Here is a 20,940-nt window from a genome sequence, read left to right on the forward strand (position 1 = left end):
CTTTACAATGCAAGTGCCATATCCAGACAAGATAGAATATACTCAGATCTTGGTCTATCAATGCTGAGAACTAATTTATCCATTCCTCCCTCAACCTGTTTCTATGAAAGGTCTGTACATAATTAAAGGTCTTTTTTGACATGAATTGCATCAGAGGCTTTTCGACAGATCTATCCACTTAGAGAGCAGGATCATAACATAGTTTGTGTAACTTGGCTGAAAGAAATGTGCCAAGATTTCATGCCCACTTAGCTCAGTACTATCCCTGAGGAGCAAGAATCACTTCTGTCTACAGCATTTGAAATCTCTAAACCAATTTAACCCTGCATTACACATCTGCATGCAATTTTTTAAACCAATCCAAAAGATAACAGCAAATAAAAAATATTTAGAATGGGTCAATTATTGACTACTCTCTGTCACCCAGGCTAGCTGCACAGCCTGTGTTGGACTATATGCATGAGTGCTAATTATCTAAAGAATTAACGTCCAAGAAGTGGCTTGTTTGCCCTATTTGGCTAAGAATGAAAACATGGTTTAACAGAAAAAGAAAAGCATCAGCTTAGAAGTCTGGGACATATTTTTGCTGATTAGTTTCTAAAGGTGCATCACCAGCATTCATATTCAAACTTCAGCCTGATAAACACATGCTTGTTCCAGCTAAGTGAATTTCCAAGTAGTGAAGAAAGGATTGAAAGTATGATTGCCCCATTCTATTCTGGTTTCTTTTAAAAGGAAAGGTTAGGAAGGTTAATATGACTATTGGAGATACAGCAGGTGCTAGTTGGTCAAAACAGAAGAGACCGACAATCAACCACAGTAAAAATGTGTAAACATTTAAGGCCTGTGGTATGGAATTGGTTCCTTTGGTCATGGCACTATAACAAGATGTGATGCTGCTAAGGACAATTGAATTGTTAATGCATAGATGAGAAAAATGACACAGGTAAAGTTGGCAACCCTGCTTGCAGACACAGCATACCACAAGTGTCTTGAGGGTTTTTATTTATTTTATAGCAACCTTCTTGACCCTTTACAGTCTGGCTTTTGCTCACTACACTCCACTGAAACTGCCCTACTAAAACTCACTAATGATCTACTAACTGCTAAAACCAATGGCCACTACTCCGTACTCTTACTACTTGACCTCTCTGCGGCTTTTGATACTGTTGACCATCCCCTCCTCCTCAAAGAACTCCACTCTCTTGGCCTCAGAGACTCTGCTCTCTCCTGGTTCACCTATCGCAGTGCTCCTTTAGTGTTACCTATAATGCTGCATCCTCCTCTTCACTCCCTCTTTCTGTAGGGGTCCCTCAAGGTTCCGTCCTTGGACCCCTGCTCTTCTCCATCTACACCTCCTCCTTTGGTCACTTGATAAACTCCCATGGCTTTAAGTACCATCTCTATGCTGATGACACACAAATCTATCTTTCTACCCCTCACCTCACCCCTTCAGTCTCCTCTCGCATTACTAACCTACTAAGTGACATATGGATGTCATTCCACTTCCTCAAACTCAATCTTTCCAAAACTGAGCTCTTAGTATTCCCTCCAGCCCGTGCCCCCTCCCCTTACTTCTCCATCAAGACCAATAATACAATCATCAGTTCCTACCTTCATGTCAGGGTACTAGGTGTAATCCTAGACGCCCATCTGTCCTTTCAGCCCTAAATCCAATCACTGTCCAAATCTTTTAGACTTCATCCCCGCAACATCTCCAAGATACGCCCGTTCCTAACCTTGGAAACCACTAAGCAACTTATTCACTTCCTTGTTATATCTCGCCTTGACTATTGTAACTCCCTCCCAGGGGTGGACTGACAACTCATGGGGCCCCCGGGCAATAGGGGATCATGGGGCCCCTGTGTCCTTGCCCAAACTCAAAAAAGCCTATGAAAAAGGCACCAGGGACATCTCATGGGGCCCCCTACTGACCCTGAGCCCTTGAGTTTCCAAATGATCAGTCCGCCCCTGCTCCCTTCTGATTGGCCTACCTCATCGCAGGCTATCCCCTCTTCAGTCTATCATGAATGCTGCTGCCAGACTCATTCACCTTACTAACCATTCTGTATCTGCCACCCCTCTCTGCCAATCCCTTCACTGGCTTCCCATTGCCCAACGGATAAAATTGAAAACACTAACAATAATGTATAAAGCCATTTATAACTCTGCCCGAAATTACATCACCGATCTTGTCTCTAAATATCACCCAAACCGTACTCTCCGCTCTTCGCAAGATCTCCTACTGTCAGGGACCATCGCGACGCATGGGTCTACACATGCGTAGGTGTCTGTCAAGACATGCAGGCAGCAGGGCACTAGGACCCAGGCGCACCCGCCATCTATGACAGTACTGGGCAGGCATTAGGACCTAGGCTGCACCTGTCAGGTGCAGGGCGGGCTACTTAAATCAGCCCTGCACAGACACTTGTTGCCGAATGGTCTTTCTGCATATCCTGTTACCTGTGTTGTGAGTACTTTGATCCGGATTATCTGACCTAGCTGTCTTCTCCTGTCCTGACCCCTTGGCTTGCCTGACTCTGCTCCTGGATGTTCCCCTTTAGATTTGATCTCCTGTTATTGACCCTGCGTGTGACCCGACCATTCTTTGCCTACTGTTTTGTACCGCATCGACCCCCCGGCTACCGACACAGCTTGTTTGACTCTGCCCTTGCTCATTCCTCCTCCATCCATCCCTCAGGGATCCCCGGGTCCCCTCACATCAGACTGTCACCCTGCAGGAGCCTCCGGCAGACTCCTCTACCACTGATAGAGATATCCGGTAGCTGCGACCTGGTCCCGGAGCGCTCCAAGTCCATACCCACCATCAGGGGCCCTGGTGAACAAGTGCTCCGGAACTTAGACTCCGCACGCTGGAGAGGCTCTATCAGGGGACTGATAGAGGTGCTGTCGGGTGGTCCGTTATACCTACTCTCTAGCTCCCTTGTCTCCTCCTCCCATGCTCTTCTCGAGGACTTCTCTAGAGCTTCCCCCATCCTCTGGAACTCTCTACCCAAATTTCAGACTATCGCCTACTTTGCTCACGTTTAGGCGATTTCTGAAAACCTATCTCTTCAGGGAAGCCTATTCTGCCCTCAGCTAATACTGTAATCTTCTACTCTTCCAACCAGTCCATCCCCCACAGTTACTACCTTTTGTACCACTAGCCCCTCCCTCTTATATTGTAAGCTCCAAGGAGCAGGGCCCTCAAATTCTTCTTGTATTGAACTGTATTGTTGCTGTATTGTCTCCCGTTATATTGTAAAGTGCTCAGCAAACTGTTGGTGCTATATAAATCCTGTATAATAATAATAATTACCACCATTGCAAGACAGTGTACAGATATGGGAAGCTACAAGGGATGAGCAAAAAGGAAACACAGCCAGTATTTTACAAATGGGCCATCTGCAATATAGGGCCACTAAACCTACCTACTAACTTCTACCTACTGACATCTAAACAGTTTGGTTATTAAAATCACCAGCTAAAATATTTTTGATAAAGCACTTTCAGCTCAGCCTCACCATTATACTAACATATTTGCATAACCATGTACCAGTAACACACTTCCTGTCTTAGGGTGGCTCCTCTATCTATGGACAGTGTCTAATGGACTAACAGATTTAGCTAGATTTAAGTAAGTACCCAACAATTTAAAGCCTAACTCCAGCTAACACTTTTTAAGATGTTACAGATACATCTTTTTTCTCTTTTGAATTAAACATTTTAACAAATTAATAAAAGCTGATCATTGTAAGCACCTGTCATTGGTAATTGATTTGTCTCAACTTCCACTTTTTTTGCACAGCTTGGTCTATTAAAGGAAGTTAAAAAAAAAATAGCAGGATCAAGAAGTAAAAAAAAAAACTAAGTTAGAGGGGGAACTTAAAAAAACACTGCTTTATTAAAGCATATCCACATTTCACAGAGCCTTCCTTCTGAATTGCAAAGGAGGAGTTTTGGGAGGCGGAGTCAGTAAAGGAATCACTGCTTGCAGGCAGAAAGGTACCATGGGATATGTAGCCCTTAGAAATTGAAAGTAAACAGCAGAGGAGAAGCTGCAAAGCATGCTCAAAATCCAGGAAGTTGTGGAAGAAGACCAACAGAAGACAGGCAGAACTCATAACATGAAAGGAGATTTTTCAAGTAAGCTTATGTTGGATTGCGAAAAAAATCACTGTTGTTTTTATTGTTATTGCAATGCTCAAGTTATAAAATGAAAGTGTATGCTGTGATCATAGAATTCCTTTAATGCTAGTGAGTGATCATATATGTCATTTTTATTTGCCTTTAAGTCTTGGGGGAGAAAATAACACTATTTGAATGCAATGCGGAACTTGCAAAGAAACAATTAAGATGTCTGTTTATCAGGCAGCGGTAAATGAATGCTGCTCAGTTCTCTGGCATTCTCAGAGAAGACAACTCTCCTCTGAATGTCTGTTCATGAAATGATATATATCACTTCTCCTAATGAGGAGTCAAGCAATCTACAAAACTCTACTTGTCTTGGGGGCTCTGATTGAGGAAGAAGGAAGTCAATAATCTTCTTCCTTCCTCCTCAGTTCTCCTGGGATTCACTCTTCTCTCCCTGTATGTCCACCTCTGGGATGGAGAATCTGGGAGGGAGAATTTTCACACAGATCGCCAGTCTGACATTGCTCCTTCATAAACTGGCTGTTCCTGTCAATGACCGATTCTCTGTGTGCTGAGATGATTAGCGAAGAAATATTTTCTCCGATGATCATCTCTATTTCATAAAGCACTAATGTACTGAGAACAACAATGATCCTCAGGATTGCCACTGATCTCAGTTTCATAAACGGACACCGACAGTAAATACATTATTTTTTCACTTCCATCAAAAACAGACACCTAAATACATTATTTCTTCACTTTCATCCTTTTTCAGGTTTTAGGCATGTGTTATTAGTTTTCTTTTGAATGTGTCATTAGATATAAAATAATTGTTGTAGGATCTGGCAGACTGCAGGCAAGTGAGGAAATCATATATCTATTATATACCTATGCCCACTCTGTAAACTGGGCAGATATCCCTTTGTTGACAAATCTTAGGGTCAATTGAACATACATATGTCCCAAAAGTACTTGGACACCCCTCCAAATCATTGGATTCAGGTGTTTCAATCATCTCCATGGCCACAGGTGTAAAACATCAAGCACTTAGGCATGCAGACTGCTTCTACAAACAGCTGTGAAAGAATGGGTCACTCTCAGGAGCTCAGTGAATTCAAGCACTGTACCATGATAGGTTGCCACCTGTGCAATAAATCCATCCGTGAAATTTCCTTCCCACTAAATATTCTACGGTTAACTGTTCGTGGTATTATAACAAAGTGGAAGCAACTGGGAACAAAAGCAACTCAGCCACAAAGTGGTAGGTCCCTTAAAAAGACAGAGCGGAGCAGCGCATGCTGAAGTGCACATTGCGCAGAAGTCACCAACTGTCTGCAGAGTCAATAGCTAAAGACCTAAAACTTCATGCGGCCTTCAAATTAGCACAACAACAGTGCATCGAGAGCTTCATGGAATAGGTTTTCATGGCTGAGCAGCTACATCCAAGCCTTACATCACCAAGTACAATGCAAAACATTGGATGCAGTGGTGTAAAGCTCTGGAAAAGTGTTCTGTAGAGTGACGAGTCATGTTTACCAGGGGAATGGTACATGCCTGACTATACTGTGCCAATGTAAAGTTTGGTGGAGGGGGGATTATGGTGTGGAGTTGTTTATCAGGGGTTGGGCTTGGCCCCTTAGTTCCAGTGAAGGGAACTCTTAAGGCGTCAGCATACCAAGACATTTTGGACAATTTCATGTTCCCAACTTTGTTGTTTGAGGATGGCTCCTTCCTGTTCCAACATGACTGCACACCAGTGCACAAAGCAAGGTCCATAAAGACATGGATGAGCAAGTTTAGAGTTGAGGAGCTTCACTGGCCTGCACAGAGTCCTAACCTCAACCCAACAGAATACCTTTCGATGAATTAGAGCAGAAACTGCGAGCCAGGCCTTCTCGTCCAACATCAGTGCCTGACCTCATAAATACGCTTCTGGAAGAATGGTCAAACATTCCCATAGACACACTCCTAAATCTTGTGGACAGCATTCCCAGAAGAGTTGAAGCTGTTATAGCTGCAAAACGTGGGCCAACTCAATATTGCACCTTATGGACTTAGACTGGGATACCATTAAAGTTCATGTGAGTCTAAAGGCAGGTGTCCCAATACTTTTGGCAATATAGTGTAGTTCTAAAGGTTGGCTATATCCTGCCTACATTTCATAATCTTTCAGAGCTATAATACTCTGTGGTCTAATGATTCCTTTGACCCTGGCTTTCCTCAAATCCATGTGATAGTACCACAGATATTTATCTTAGACATGTTCTAGGATGATACATTGTACTTTGGGTTAAATGCAAGCATTAACTATAGTTAACCTATGAAAACTGAAATTAGTTGCAACCGTTTAAATTATGTGGTTGCATATTCTGATGATGTACTGAAAAAACAGGTACTCTAGATATACACACAATCACCTACACTCTCATAGCTTCTTGCTTTCTATGTGCATTTATCTAGAAGTTGGACAGAAGCAGGATGTTTTTGTACAGTTGCCACAGGCAAAGCATCAGGAGTGCCAAAAATAAAAATAGCTCAGAAACACAGTCATTGTAACTTAGTCATCTCAAAGTAAGAAAGGCAATTGCAAATGTCACCAGCATATCAGTTCCCAGGTTTGTTCCAGGTGCTGCTGGTGCAAGCAGACTTGACATTTTAGCTATTGTAAAGGTAATCCACTGACCTGGCTTCAACTCTGTTCTACTGTTAAATTCTATGTCATGTCAAAATACTGTAAATCCCAGTCAATGCTTTATTGTCCTTATTTTCAGTATTTATACTAAATACTTTATGAAAATACTCAAGCTGACAAAAAAAATTAAAAAAAATAAGGCAGAACTATAAAAATCTTTAAGAACTGGCTTTGTCTTCTTTTTGTAGCTGGATGGCTGCTTAAATGTAGAACAGCTAATCTTGTAAACCAGAATTATTGTGCTTATGCGCTTGCCCTGTTTTAAAGTGAATCCAGGCCTTGTCAATGCATCTGTAGGAATAGGCATCTTATATAGTTATAAAAATATTAGCACTTTATCTTAAGCCAAGTTTGTTGGGTAGGTGCAGCGAGGTGCGGTGGCAGTGGTTACACAGAGACCCAAAGTGCAGTAATGGATGTATTGAATAACTTGAAAACAGTACAATAGCCCAGCGGGGGAGCTCACAGGAGCAGAAGACATTCATTGCCAAGGGAGGTGGAATGGGGCCTAGCCCGTCCAACTCAAGAGAGAGCTTGCAGAAGCGTAGACATAGTCCTTTAGCTTTCCTTACTCCTCCGGAACCTCTCCCTATCACTAGTGCTATCCCTGACAGTTATATATACTCCCCCTACACTAGTCACTTCACAAATGTACACCAAACCCTAGGGGCAGAGACTTAAAAAAACACTGCGTGACCCAAGATGGCTGCCAGGGTTACCTGGATGTAGTGTAGCCAACCAGAATGCTGCTCCAGGGGATCAAAGGAACCACAGAGAAAGCAAGTTTCTCTTGATTTCCCCTCCAGCGGCAGTTCTGCTCCGGTCAAGCACCACCTACAGTGGAGACAACAGATTGCACCTGCCTACAGGTAGAACCAGGACAACAAAGAAATGTTCTGCATAAAACAAATGATCCCAGCCAAAGAGGTGTCAATAAAGGAACCAAAACGCATATACCTAAAAGGTCCAGGGATGAAAATCTTTCCCAGCAGAGTAAAGAGGGTAAAGTCAGCCATAGGTGAACAGACCTATCAAATCTCATTCAAATTGCTGTGCTGTCAGGACCAGTCAAAATGTCTTCTCCTACTTGGCCTATACATGACTATAGCAAATCAGATAAAGGGTTGCTTCCTTTTTTATCACAGAAGTCTGACTGCTCTGAGAAAAATTGAGACATGCAAAGTACTTTCTTGGCTTTCTAGCACCCTTTAAAACATAGAAAAGATTCTGCATCACTGTATTTTTTCCCTAGGGAACAACTATTGTATATGGTAACAATGTTGCGAGGGCTGAGTGACCTACTACACATCAATTGGTGTTGAATTAAAATCCTTTTTTTTGGAGTCATGTAATGCAATGGAGTTGATTTACTAAAACTGGAGTGTGCAAAATCTGGTGTAGCTCTACAAAGAAACCAATCATCTTCCAGGTTTTATTGTCAAAACTTAACTGAGCAAGCTGAGGTTAGAAGCTGATTGGCTACCATACACAAATGCACCAGATCTTGCACTCTCTGCTTTAGTAAATTGGCCCCAATATTTCAGGATACCTTCTGCAAGTCCCCTCTGAAATTTCTTGTTCCATTCCTAATTTCCTTGGCACCGTACTATAACTGTCTCCAAAAAGCAATCTTTTCCAGCAGCCACCAACTATACATTTCCAGACCATATAGCATAATGGGTTCATACAAATAAATATACAGTGCCACCCTCAAAACATTTTGAAAAGAAACATAACAAAACAACTACAGATAAAATGTATATACAGTAATATTAAGACAAAAATTACTTACCTTATTTCTTTGTTAATAGCATCTAACTGCTCTTGAAGCATCATTGCCAATGTCTGAGCATCAGAATGTCCACCTGGAGATAAAAGGTCCATGGAACTGAAAATGGTTTCACGATCATCATCATCTATATCAGACATCTCTGTATCACTTTCAAAGGGATGACTGCTAAGCACTCCCATTTGCTGTGTTCGATTCCATTCATGGTCCCCAAGAGACTTCACCTAATTAGAGAGAAAAAAATGGCACAACAAAAATACAAGACAGTTTTGTGTCAGGAATGTATACTTTTGTGGTTTTAATTCCATAGCAAAAACCTTCTGCAATCTACACCTAAAAATTCCCTAATTAGGGATAACAAAATCAAAACAATTACGGTACTAATAATTGGTTTTTGATTCTGATGACTATTTGCATGTACCATAGGTTTACACAGTCTTATGGATTTATGAGGTTAGGCAATCATGCGTTATACTCAGAAGAATTGGAACATTTGCAGTTTTCCCGGTTTTCATAACCATTTGTGCACTGCTTATTCTAACACATCAAACAGAATTATACATTTTAAATACACAATATACATTTTGCATCCCTATCCTAACATTGAAATGTATTTGATTTCTAATAGCCGATGTCCGTAAATTCATTTTAACATGGGCCTAAAGACAATGCTCAGAAAAGAATGTGCCACTGTGCTCTAAGCTCCATTCAGGACAGGTTATTAGAAGCTGAACTTACTAACAAGGCTAAAAAAAACTCTATTGAGTACACCTGCAGCAGATGATGAGTTTAGGTGCAACATCTGCTGATAGATCCACATATGTTGCCACTATGGCTGTAATTATTTAGCTTCCTTTAACATCCAAAGTGGTTAGAGGGTTGAGACAAACTATTTAACACTGACGGGGGTGCTTAAAATGAGCATTTTTTAGTTAGCAACAATATATACAATTTTTATTTTTTGGTTTGATAACACTTTACAAGATACAAAAAAGAAGGCAAATTGGTGAGCTGCAGTGTTCAAAATTTTATTGATCGTCCATACAAAAGGAGAGAAAATCCATCAGGAAAGATGTTGATGCATTTCAGCCTCTATGGGCCTTAGTCATAACCAGGCACCACAGCTCACCATGTTTCCACCTTTTGTGGATCTTGTATGTTGTAGAGCGGCTTGCAGAGTCTGAAAGCAAGGGAGCTGGTGTAAGATTTTCCCTGTATAAAAAATAAATAAACATATATACAAAAATTATACACAATAGTTATCAATCTAAAATACCATCCTAAAGTGTCCATGTTAAAATGAATCTCAAAAACACATATATAAAGTGCAATAGTCTTCCACCTAATGTAGACAAAAAGTCCTTCAAAAACTTGGTGTCCACATTACGTACACATAGCATACCTTACCAAAAGATATGTGACCATCTATGAGGATATGGTCAAACAGTGTTCAAAATCACACAACTGTCCATGGATGAGAGAGCACTGGGAGGAGGAGGGAAATACTGGAGCAGGAAGGTGAGATACTAATAGGTGTGAGGCAGAGGACAGGGGCACGCCTTCTGAGATGCCGGCTGAGGAGGCAGTGCGTACACACTTCTGCTCTGGTCTTAGCAGCTGCGGTAACCAGGCAACTATTGGAGGATCTTTGGTGGCTGTGTGATCTTGAGTGCTATTTGACCATATCCTCATAGATAGTCACATACCCTTTGGTAAGGTATTCTATGTGCACATAAGGTGGACATGTGGTTTTTGAAGGACTTCTTGTTTACATGCAGCGAAAGACTATTATTGATGAATTTCTCCATCTGGATTTCTAGATTCATATAGCCATTTTCCTTTTGCATGGACACTTGGGAGAACAGACCTTTTCCTTTCTGATTACACTTTATATCTGTGTTTTTGAGATTCATTTTCACATGGACACTATAAGGTGATATTTTAGATTGATAACTATTGTGCATAATTTTTGGATATATATTTTTTAGCACTGTACTTTTTTAGATATCTTTGAGGATTTGGTATCACAGATCTTAGTGCTGGCAGCTCTCTATAATTACTTCTAAGTGCATAGTTTTCCCCTTATACACCAAGATTTTCCAAGCTGATGTGAGCTGACAGGGTTGTAACGCTGTTTGTTTGGTTTTATTTTTTGATGCCGCTTTGACCTATACATGTCTTCATCTTCTGACCACAATAACAGGCTGCAGTGAAAGCAGATTATTCACTCAGTAGGTGATAGTTCTGTTGTGGCCACCAGAATCAAGCTGTGAGAATACAGGGAAATGTCCTTTAGTGCTTTGACAAAGACAAGGATGGAATCCATGAAACGTGAAGAAATGGGAACTACTTAAGGCAAATCACATGACAGATAATTAGTATTGTATGTTTTGGGCTAGCTTGAAAACGTTCCGTTTATCCTCTTCCCTTTATTCACTCACAAGATAATAGCCTGGTTACAACCAGAGACTTAAAAAAATGGATAGATGGAAAACTTAGAACCTCTGTCAGCTATTTATTGCTGTCAGTGTTCCAATTCTGGAGGTTTTTTCTTACTTCCTGCTTGAACAAAAAACATAAAGAGGAAATATTCTCATTTTTGATAGGTGTCAAACAGAAAAGAAAGAGAGGGAAAGTGCAGGAGCAGTTACAGTCTCAGAGTAGCATGATCATTTTTGGTACTCGGGAAACACATTTCTTGTTGCATCATGGGTCAATTTACTAAAATGGGCTGTTCACTTTGCAAGGGGATCTGCCCCAGAGCTTACAGAAGTTCTGCTGATTTCCATCATACAAATATGTGTAAGCATGAATTCTGTTTTTTTTAATTTTCATTGCATATGATTGGATATTCTTTGCAAACTGAAATGTCATTCACATTCACTAAGCTCTGAATCAAATTCTCTTGAAAAGTGAACAGCCTGTTTGTTTTTAGTAAATCAATCCCAAAGCCTCATAGCAATTGCACTAACACATGAATGCAAACTATCTACAATAAACATCAAACCTTTGGCTCTTCTCTTCTTATTCCCATTCTTCCTCTACGTGGCCGTCTTATGACTTTAGCTGAACGGTAGTCTGGCTGCGTATCTACCAATGAACCAACAGAGTATCTCAGTTCTGCTGATGTTTCCAGATGAGGCCTAAGAGAAATAATAAAGGATGTCAGTAAGATGTGGTGTACATTCCTTTAGCCTGTAGATGTCACTATATGCAGTAGCTATCATGTACAATTCCAATACCTACTAGTTTTGGTACACAACGCATGATCAAATGGATACACTGAGAATAATTATCTAGGATTATCCAGGGAAGGAGAGAAGGGGAAAGCAGATCTGAGGAGAAGAGATAGAATAAGTCGAGGAGAGAGCGAGGAAAAGAGTAAAAAAAAAGGGAGAGAGGAGAGAAGGCAATAAGGCTCCATGTACACTGCAACTGATAAACTGACATTTAGGAGCTTTTCTGCATTTTTTTTAGCAGCCCCTGAACTCACCCTAATGTTTTCCTATGTGTCCATGTAGACACAGTCGTTTACAGGCAGTTGAGTTTGCGGTCGTTTTTTTTAACACACCAAACTTGCGTTCAGGAGTAGATTTTATCAGCGCTTCAAACGCCAAACGCTTGTAAATGTGTGTAAACGTGGCTAACCGCATTTATAAGCGTTTGCGTTTGGAACTTTTTTTAACTCTTCCATTTCCAGATGCTGTCCAGAGCCTTTTTTTTACATCATGAAAAATGCATGCAGTGTTTTCCTGGGACTCAAATGGACCTGGTACACCATGCTTGGTGGTTTTGCATGAAAGAAAATATGTTAGACACTGCTGCAATAATTTATGCACAGAAATGAGCTGGAACACATCCAAACACCACAAAACAAAAGACAGCTAATCTCAACAAATACTGCTCTCTCTGCTTCTGCTCTCTCTCTTTCTCTCAAAATGTCTGAAATAGTTAATTTTTTACTGTTTTTCAGTGCATTCTGGGCATTTTGGAAAGTCTCCTGAAGTTATCTTAAAAAACGCTTCTAAACGCAAATGCACATAAACGCGGATAAACGTGGTATGCAAACGTGGCTAAACAGACGTTTTTTAAAGGCAAATTTGTCTTTATTGTTTTATATAAATTTAACAAGCAGAGCACAGGAAAAATAAAAAACAAGTACAAATCTAGTATCAAAAGAAAAACATCAGAGAGGTAGTTATGATCCACGGGGATAAATAAAAATAGTGCAATATAACAGCATGATGGAAGGATCGATAACCGATATCACGGAGATATAACATAACAAATTGCCAGGGGGGGTATCCCCTTGCACGGTGTATGGACCAATGTGAAAGAACTCTGCATAACCAAGATGGTAAATGGTAATTGAGGAGAAAGAGAAAAGGAAGAAGGAGAAAGAAGAGAAGTAAGAGAGAGAGAGAAAGAGAAAACAAAAAAAAAAGGGGGGGGGGGGAGAAGGAACCAGAATGAAAAAGAAAAAAAGGGGGGGGGCAGTGTAAATGGTATTGAAGGAGAAAAAAGAAAAAAGAAGGGGGTGGGGAGCGGGGACGGCAGTAAGTAGCAGCGAAATAGCTGCCCATGAGTGTCACATGGAAGCAACCTTGAAATACATAGCACGGCATGAGCCATAGAGTCCAAATGGCGGAAAAGCCAAAATAAGATCGAGTTGGCGGAACAAGGCACAGCTCCACTTGAGCGTAGCGGGGGCACACATATCACGGAGAGTCGTAGAGGAGGATAAATGAAGCCAGACCGACCACAACAGCTTATGTTTATCATAAGTATCATTAGTAAACGCCAGCATCTCCTCCATACACATGGCATCATTAAGCACAGAGACCCACATTGCAAGGGGGGGGGGGGGGGGCAGCTGATTTCCAAAAAAGAGGTATTAATTGGCGGGCTGCAGACAGGAAGAAACGCAACAGACATTTCTTCTGTGATGCCCGGGAGCCCAGCAATATAGAAAGAAGAGCAATTTCCAGGGAAAGGGTCAAGGACTACTCATAGATCTCGTTATACACAGCAAAGACCTGCCACCAAATGTGGAGTTGCGTACCAACAGCTCTCTCACAGCGCCAACAAAGATCAGGTGTAGAAGGAAAAATTTTGTGTAGGGAGAGGGGATCCTTGTACCGTCGGGAAAGAAGCTTAAAATTCTTTTCTTGTGAGTAGCAAGAAATAGACGATTAGTGGGTGAAGTGAAACAATGTGGATCATTCCTCCTCCGAAACCTCTCTACCCAGGTCCCGAGCCCAAGCCTTAGTGTAGTAAGGGAGTTCAGAGTAAAGAGCATTATGGAGCACTTTGTAAAGGGAGGCAAGGACATGTCTCCGCGGTTCAGAGAGGGAGCACAGTCGCTCAATCTCAGAAAGCGGACGGTGAATGTTGGAGGAAGAGTGTAAGGACTTGCAAAATAAGGATAGATGTAAAGTGGTCAACCAATCTCTAGACCCACCTTGAAGGAGTGGAAGACCCGATCGGGGGCAAATAAAGTCCGGAGCTATGGTCCAGGAAGCACGTGTAAAGGGTCCAATAATAGAGGAGCCCAACCCTTGGGGAAGGGTTGGGTTATCAAATAGGGATGACAAAGGAGAGGGATCAGAAGATAAGAGAGTAATTATGCTTCGTTTATACCACAGTCGTAGCACAGCTAAGGTCAAGGGAGACAAGGCAGAGAAACGCTGATAGTCCCGATCGTAACCTCATGGTAATACTCGAAGATCCACCTGAGAGAGATCTTGTTCAATCATGCAAGAGGCCTTACGAAAAGGTCTAGGAAACCAATCAAGCATTCGGGCCAGCAAAGCAGCTCTATAATAAAGCTCAAAGTCCAGTAAACCCACTCCGCCCTCCAGTTTTGGGTAGGTAAGTAACCTGTGCTTTAACCTAGAGAACCCACTGTGCTAAATAAATCAAATCGAAACGGAACATAAAGTGAGGAAAAAACTCTTAGGAACAGTGATTGGTACTGTCTGAAAAACGTATAATAGCTTAGGTAAGGTATCCATCTTTAGGGTGTTGATACGACCGAACCAGGGGAGGGCTGAAGTGCCCCATGTAGCCAGATCTTTTCAAATACATGAAAGTAAGGGTAAATAATTAAGGGAATATAAAGCAGTAAGATCATCCGAAATTAGGACCCCCAGGTATGTGATGGCCTTAGTTTGCCATTGAAAGGAAAAATTTGGACGAAGGTTCGCGATAACATGGGCAGGTAGAGAAACATTGAGGGCCTCCGTTTTAGAGGTATTAAGTTTAAAGTTACTGAAGGAACCAAATCTACAGAATTCTTGGAAAAGACTAAGGAGGGAAACAAGTGGTTGTTGGACGTAAAAAAAAAAGTAGGTTGTCGGCATATAGGGATAATTTCTGGTGCGCAGAAGGAGTAAGTATGCCCAGTATAGAGTGGTTAGCTCGTATGGCTCGCGCAAGATGTTCCATTACTAAAACAAAGAGAAGAGGCAAGAGGGGACATCCTTGTCTGGTTCCATTCAATATGGGAAAGGACGATGACATCATACCATTAACCAGGACAGACGCAGAGGGGCAAGAGTAGAGGGACATAATCTGAGTCCGCAGGCCCAAACCAATCTGTTCCAAGGTAAGATGGAGAAAGCGCCAATCGACGCGATCAAACGCCTTCTCGGCGTCAAATGAGAGTAGGCAAGCCTTTAAACTGTGGTGTTGATGTAAGAGATAAGATGGATCGTTTTGGAAGTATTATCCCGTGCTTCATACCCTGAACAATGCCGACCTGGTCATGGTGGATCAAGGTTGGTAGAAAAGGAGAGAGCCGGTTCGCTAAAATTTTTGTAAAAAGCTTAACGTCCAGGTTAAGTATTGAAATCGGGGCGATAGCTGCTGCAATGAGAGGGGTCTTTACCTGGCTTGGGGATAACCGAAATGGTAGAAGACAGAAAGGCTGATGAAGGCATGTTTGAATTGTCAATGGAATTAAATGCTCTGGCCAGAAGCGGAGCTAATTGGGCGGCGAATGTTTTGTAGAAGCGAAGGGGTGAATCCTTCTGGACCCGGGCACTTACCATTTTTCAGGGCCTTAATTGCCCCAAGAACTTCCATAACCAAGAAGGGCTCCTCCAGATCCAAAATGTCTTGGGCATCAAGGCCAGGTAACGCCATCTCCGCAATATATTGGGACATAGCTGGCAGGGAGGAAATGGGGGGGATATCAGGATTTGTCAGGGAGAGGTTATACAAATGAGAATAATAGCGCTCAAATGCAGAACAGATGTCCTTATTGTGGTAAAGTTTAGAATGATCAGGTGTCTGGAGGCATTGAATCGGACGGCGGGATGGACGGGGATGAAGTACATGCGCCAAGTGTTGGCCACATTTGTTAGCTAAAGAATAATGGGTATTGCGTGCTTTGTCTTGTGCAATAAGGGAGGAGGAATCTAAAAGTTGGAGTAAATCTCTGCGAGCGTTAGATAGTTCCACCGCAAGCACCGGGTTTAACGTACATTTGTGGGGCAGTTCCAAACGTGCAATAAGCGAAAATAATCGCTGCATCTCTGCCGTATGAGCCTTTTTTAGGCGAGAGCCATGTTTATTGGGAACCCCTCTAAGAACACATATGAGGGTCTCCCATTGAGTAAGAAGGCCTGTAGTGTCCATTGTGTGATCAACAAGAAAGTCCCGGATAGTCTTCTCAATCTCCGATAGAGTAGGGTGTCATTTAGGCGCCACGAAAAGCGACGAACCGACGATGGCCTGCCTTGAATCGTAAGATGGATCGGAGCGTGGTCTGACCATAAGAATTGACCAAAAGAGGATGAGGTCGGGCAATCTAGCAAGGATTGCGAGACAAAGAAATAGTCTATACGACTATATGATGCATGAGCTGTGGAGTAATAGCTATAGTCGCACTCCGAAGGATGTTGACTATGCCAAATATTCACTAGGTGCAAGTCATGCAAGCACGACTTAAGTTGAGATAAGGTCGTGAAGGAGAGAGAAGATTTACCTGCTGAAGTGTCCAAATCTGGAGATAGAGCGACGTTGAAGTTCCCTGCAACAATGAGACAGGAACCCACAAAAGCGGATAGCTGGAAAAGGACCTTCGTAAGAAACGGAGCCTGATCAAGGTTGGGAGCGTACATGTTTGCAACTGTAAAAACGAAATCTTGGTATTTCAATTTAAGGAAAAGGTAACGACCAGTTGGCTTGGGTGACAAACCGGCTTATAGTGCCGCCGGGTCGGCCCCCCGTTGCTCCTCGGGGGGTTCGGAGATGGTTCTTCTCCATAAGGGGTGGGATCGGCAGCCTGTGAGGGACAGAGGATGCCTAGATAGGAGGACTGGGTCGGGAGCTCAGCGGCAACGCTGTCACGGCTCCATGCACCAGGCCACGCCCCCCAACAGACGTTTTTTATTCTAGGTTTTCCAGCAGTCATTTTCCATCGTTCTTATGTGTCCCGTGTACATGGAGCCTAAAGCTCTGTTCACACTAGTGTGATTTCAGATGTGAATTGACTATGGAAATCACATCTATGCAACTCAGCACATGCAATTTGGAAAAGGTTCCTGTACTACTTTGGTGCAATTCCAGTCAATTTTGACCCCATAAAACATGCAAACCACTTCAAAGTAGCATCACAGTAGCATCCAAGGTGCATCCAAGTGGCCCTACATAATTGTACTGAAAGTCAGATCAAAATCGGATTGCAGCAGTGTGAACCTAGCCTTATGCATGAATTAATGCAAAATCGGATTGCAGCAGTGTGAACCTAACCTTATGCATGAATTAATGCAAAATCGGATTGCAGCAGTGTGAACCTAGCCTTATGCATGAATTAATTAATTAATTGGGCAGAACTTAGGATACAAACAGCTGAATGGTTTACAGCTGGGAACCAGTGATTTGCTTCAAAGGACCACTAACCATTTCTAGCACCACAGAGTGGCATCGTGAAGCCTGATCTCCCCAACCCTTGGGTTACCTGTGGACATCTTGTAAGATCCATTGGGGAACCAATGTTAGTGATACAGAAGATTATGGGGCAAGGATATTGGTGCCATGTGATGTAACATGACATATAATAAAGTAATATACTTGTTTTTTAAGTGTTGTAGATACATACTTATTACTGCAGTGAAGTCACAAAGACATCCTTGAAGCTTTAGGGGAGTCCCAGTGCCTCTATGCATTAGAAAAATGAACAGATAAGTGGTCTATCAGAGCATATTTACCCGTTCATATAGACCACTGGGCCAAACTAGTAAAGCAGTATGCCCAAACAAATGACCAGCAGAGTGGATTTTCAATTATTCCCTTTAAATAAGATTCGAGAGGACAGGAGAAGAGATGGCAAGAGAAAAGGAGAAGACAATACTGTTTTTCTTTAACTAGCTGAGGACTTAAAAGTACACAGGGTGTACACCATGTTCCTCTTCCCTGTTGCTGCTTCACCTATGGATATTTCTGGCAAATATAAAATGCCTAAATGATAGCTGTGGCTTGCTCTATGTTACAGCAGCAGCTACAGCTATGGCAATGCAACAGGAAGCTTCCAAAGAACAGAAGCTTAAAGTGACATTATTCTGAAAAACAATAAAATAATATATTGCAGCTTACCAATCATTAGATGTGATGGCTGCATTAGTTTTATTTTTTTAGGCTTTTTTCCTTTATTTCATCTGGTGATCCAACCACGAACACACTTGCTGTCTTAGGGTTTCTACTGTATATTCTGGATGAAGTGGTAAAGCAGGAACCTTTGGACAGTTTTGTCAGTCTTGGGGGAGGGTACTGTAAATTTTAATTGAGTTGACTAACAAATTGAAGTTGAACTCCAGCTCACATTTTATAAGCAGGCACTGCAAACAGTTGTTTTTTTCCTTTGTTGGCCGGTTTTACATAGGGGTTGGTTCACACATGAACTGCTTAGGGAAGTGGTGCGCGTTCTTGTGTGATTCCTGCTGTGCAATTTGTAGCCCATTCATTTGAATGGGCTGAAATCACACTAGGTTGCACAAAAAGTAGTAGCATATGCACTACTTTTCAAAAACACATTGTACCAAGTCGCATGGTACTGAAGGACCATACAATCCAATGCAATCAAACACACACTCCATTTGTGATCTGCATTTGGGGTGTCCTTAGGAATACATTGACATTTGCAGCAGATTGCACATCCAATGCATTTTAAACGCAGTGTGAGAAACTCGCATGGTAGTCAAGCTCACCATTGTATGCAACCCTGTCAGTTGGAAATGCTTTGTCTCACCCTTCTAAGGCTCCATTTACACCTGAGCATAGCAATTTTATTTTTTGTGCATTTTCTTGCGCAAAGTTTGCCACAATTTGTGTGTGTTTTCATACAGCGTTTTTGAGCTTTGGCGTATTTTATTAGCCATCAGAGAAAAATATAATCTGTTGCATTGTTTGTTGCTAGGTTATTCTGCTTCAGCTTTTCCATCAGCTTTTATTTATTTTTATTATTATAATGCATTTATTAATATAAAATTATTAATTATGTTATTAATTTATTATTTATCTATTATGTTTTGATAGGGTGATGATAATAATAATAATAATAATAATAATAATATCAATAATAATAAATTAATACATGAATGTTAAATAAATAAACAAGTAAATAAAAATAATCATAAATAAATGCTATGTAATTATAAATAAATAATAATTGACCCCTAACCTTAACCCCCTAACCCTTAAAAAATATATAAAAAATTATTTATTATTATTATTATTATTATTGTAATAATAAATGAATAATAATTAACCCAAAGCCTTAACCCCCTAAAACCTGAAAAAGTTCAAAAACAACAACAACCAACCAACCAAACAAACAAACAAACAAACCACCACCAACAACAACAACCAAACAAACCACCAACAACAAACAACAAGAACAACAACAACCCTAAACTTTTTTTTAAGGTTATGGGTTAATTATTATTTATTTTGCATTTATTTATTCATAAATATTTACTATTTTTCAAAAACATATTTTCGTTTGAGCAGAAAGTGCACGTAAAAACGTGCAAAACAGCACCAATTGCACATTTCTATGAGAAAAAAAAAGTGTCACAAATGTGCAAATCTGCCCAATTTGAACTCCAAAACTTTTTTGAGCTTCAAGTGTTCTGCTTCAGGCAACTAAGGTGTCCGTTTATGAACCAGCAGTAATAGATCGCTGCTCAGTTCTCCGGCATTCTCAGAGAACACAGTTCTCCTGTGAATGCCATTTATGAAGCATATGTAGATCAGTTCTCCAAACGAAGGGAGAACGGTCTACAAACGCTGGAAAACGGCTGATTTTACTATAATCTCGCGAGATTACAGTAAAAGATCAGTTTACTAAACAGAGGTAAATTATCTCTGTTTAGTTTTCGGTCCCTCCGATTCTCCAGCTCTGGGCTGGAGAATCTGGAGGGAGAACACAGATCTCCAGAGAAGGGCTGAACATATTCTCCTGGGTGTCATAAACTGTGAATGACCAGAGAATAGCTGTGATCCTCTGAATCGCAGCTATTCTGTGTGTCATAAACGGACACCTTAGAATGGAGATGTGAACCATCTCCATAGAGTGATATTGATTTTTTCCCCTGAGCGTTCTGGAGCTTCACGCTACAAAACGCTCAGATGTGAATGGGGACTGCTACTTTGTCTGGATAACTTGGTTTTCTAAAGAAAGTTGAAAAATAATAGATTTACTGGCCGAATCACCAAATAAAAATAAGGGAAAAAACCTTAAAAAAAAAGAAAAACAAAAATGCAGCAACCATATCTATGAATTCATGCTGAAATTTATTAATTTTTTGTTTTTGAGTTTAATACTGTTTTAACTGAGAAAAACAAGGTAACAACAATATTGTTAGGTCATATTTACTCATGAGAGTTGACCTTTGATTTGCATTTGATGTCACTTAAGGCAACCTAACAAATCTAAAAATAAATAAATAAAATGTGTTCCTATTAAACCTCTATTAACCCTTGATCATAATCAACTCTCATTAACTCCCCTCCCCCCTTTTCCCCCCCTTTGCTGATATTGTCCTGCTAGATTTTAAAAAGTTTAATAATCTACACTTTTTTGTTTTTATTACATAGTTACATAGTTAGTCTGGCTGAAAAAAGAAAAAAGTCCATCCAGTTCAACCAAAAAAAAAGTTATAATCCTATACCCACAGTTGATCCAGTGGAAGGCAGAAAAACCCAGTAAAGCATGATCCAATTTGCTTCTGCAGGGGAAAAAAATTCATTCCTGATTCCCGAGAGGAAATCAGATATTCCCTGGATCAGCTTTACCTATAAATGTTAGTAACCAGTTATA

General features: G+C 41.1%; 1 protein-coding gene across 11 annotated transcripts in view; it reads right to left on the reverse strand.

Annotated features, from left to right (window-relative positions):
- PPFIA2 (PPFI scaffold protein A2) overlaps positions 1 to 20,940 on the reverse strand; it is a 455,338-nt gene that overhangs the window by 72,215 nt on the left and 362,183 nt on the right. For all 11 annotated transcript variants that reach the window (XM_089652248.1, XM_089652279.1, XM_089652271.1 and 8 more), the window contains 2 exons: positions 11,623 to 11,758; positions 8,619 to 8,839 (listed from right to left, as the gene is read on the reverse strand). In XM_089652248.1, the coding sequence (XP_089508374.1) occupies positions 8,619 to 8,839; positions 11,623 to 11,758 (357 nt within the window). The remainder of the gene's footprint in view (positions 1 to 8,618; positions 8,840 to 11,622; positions 11,759 to 20,940) is intronic.

This window comes from Staurois parvus, unplaced genomic scaffold (assembly GCF_062004578.1).
Source record: "Staurois parvus isolate SC_StPar_1 unplaced genomic scaffold, SC_StPar_1.0 ptg000025l, whole genome shotgun sequence".
Lineage (NCBI taxonomy): Eukaryota > Metazoa > Chordata > Amphibia > Anura > Ranidae > Staurois > Staurois parvus.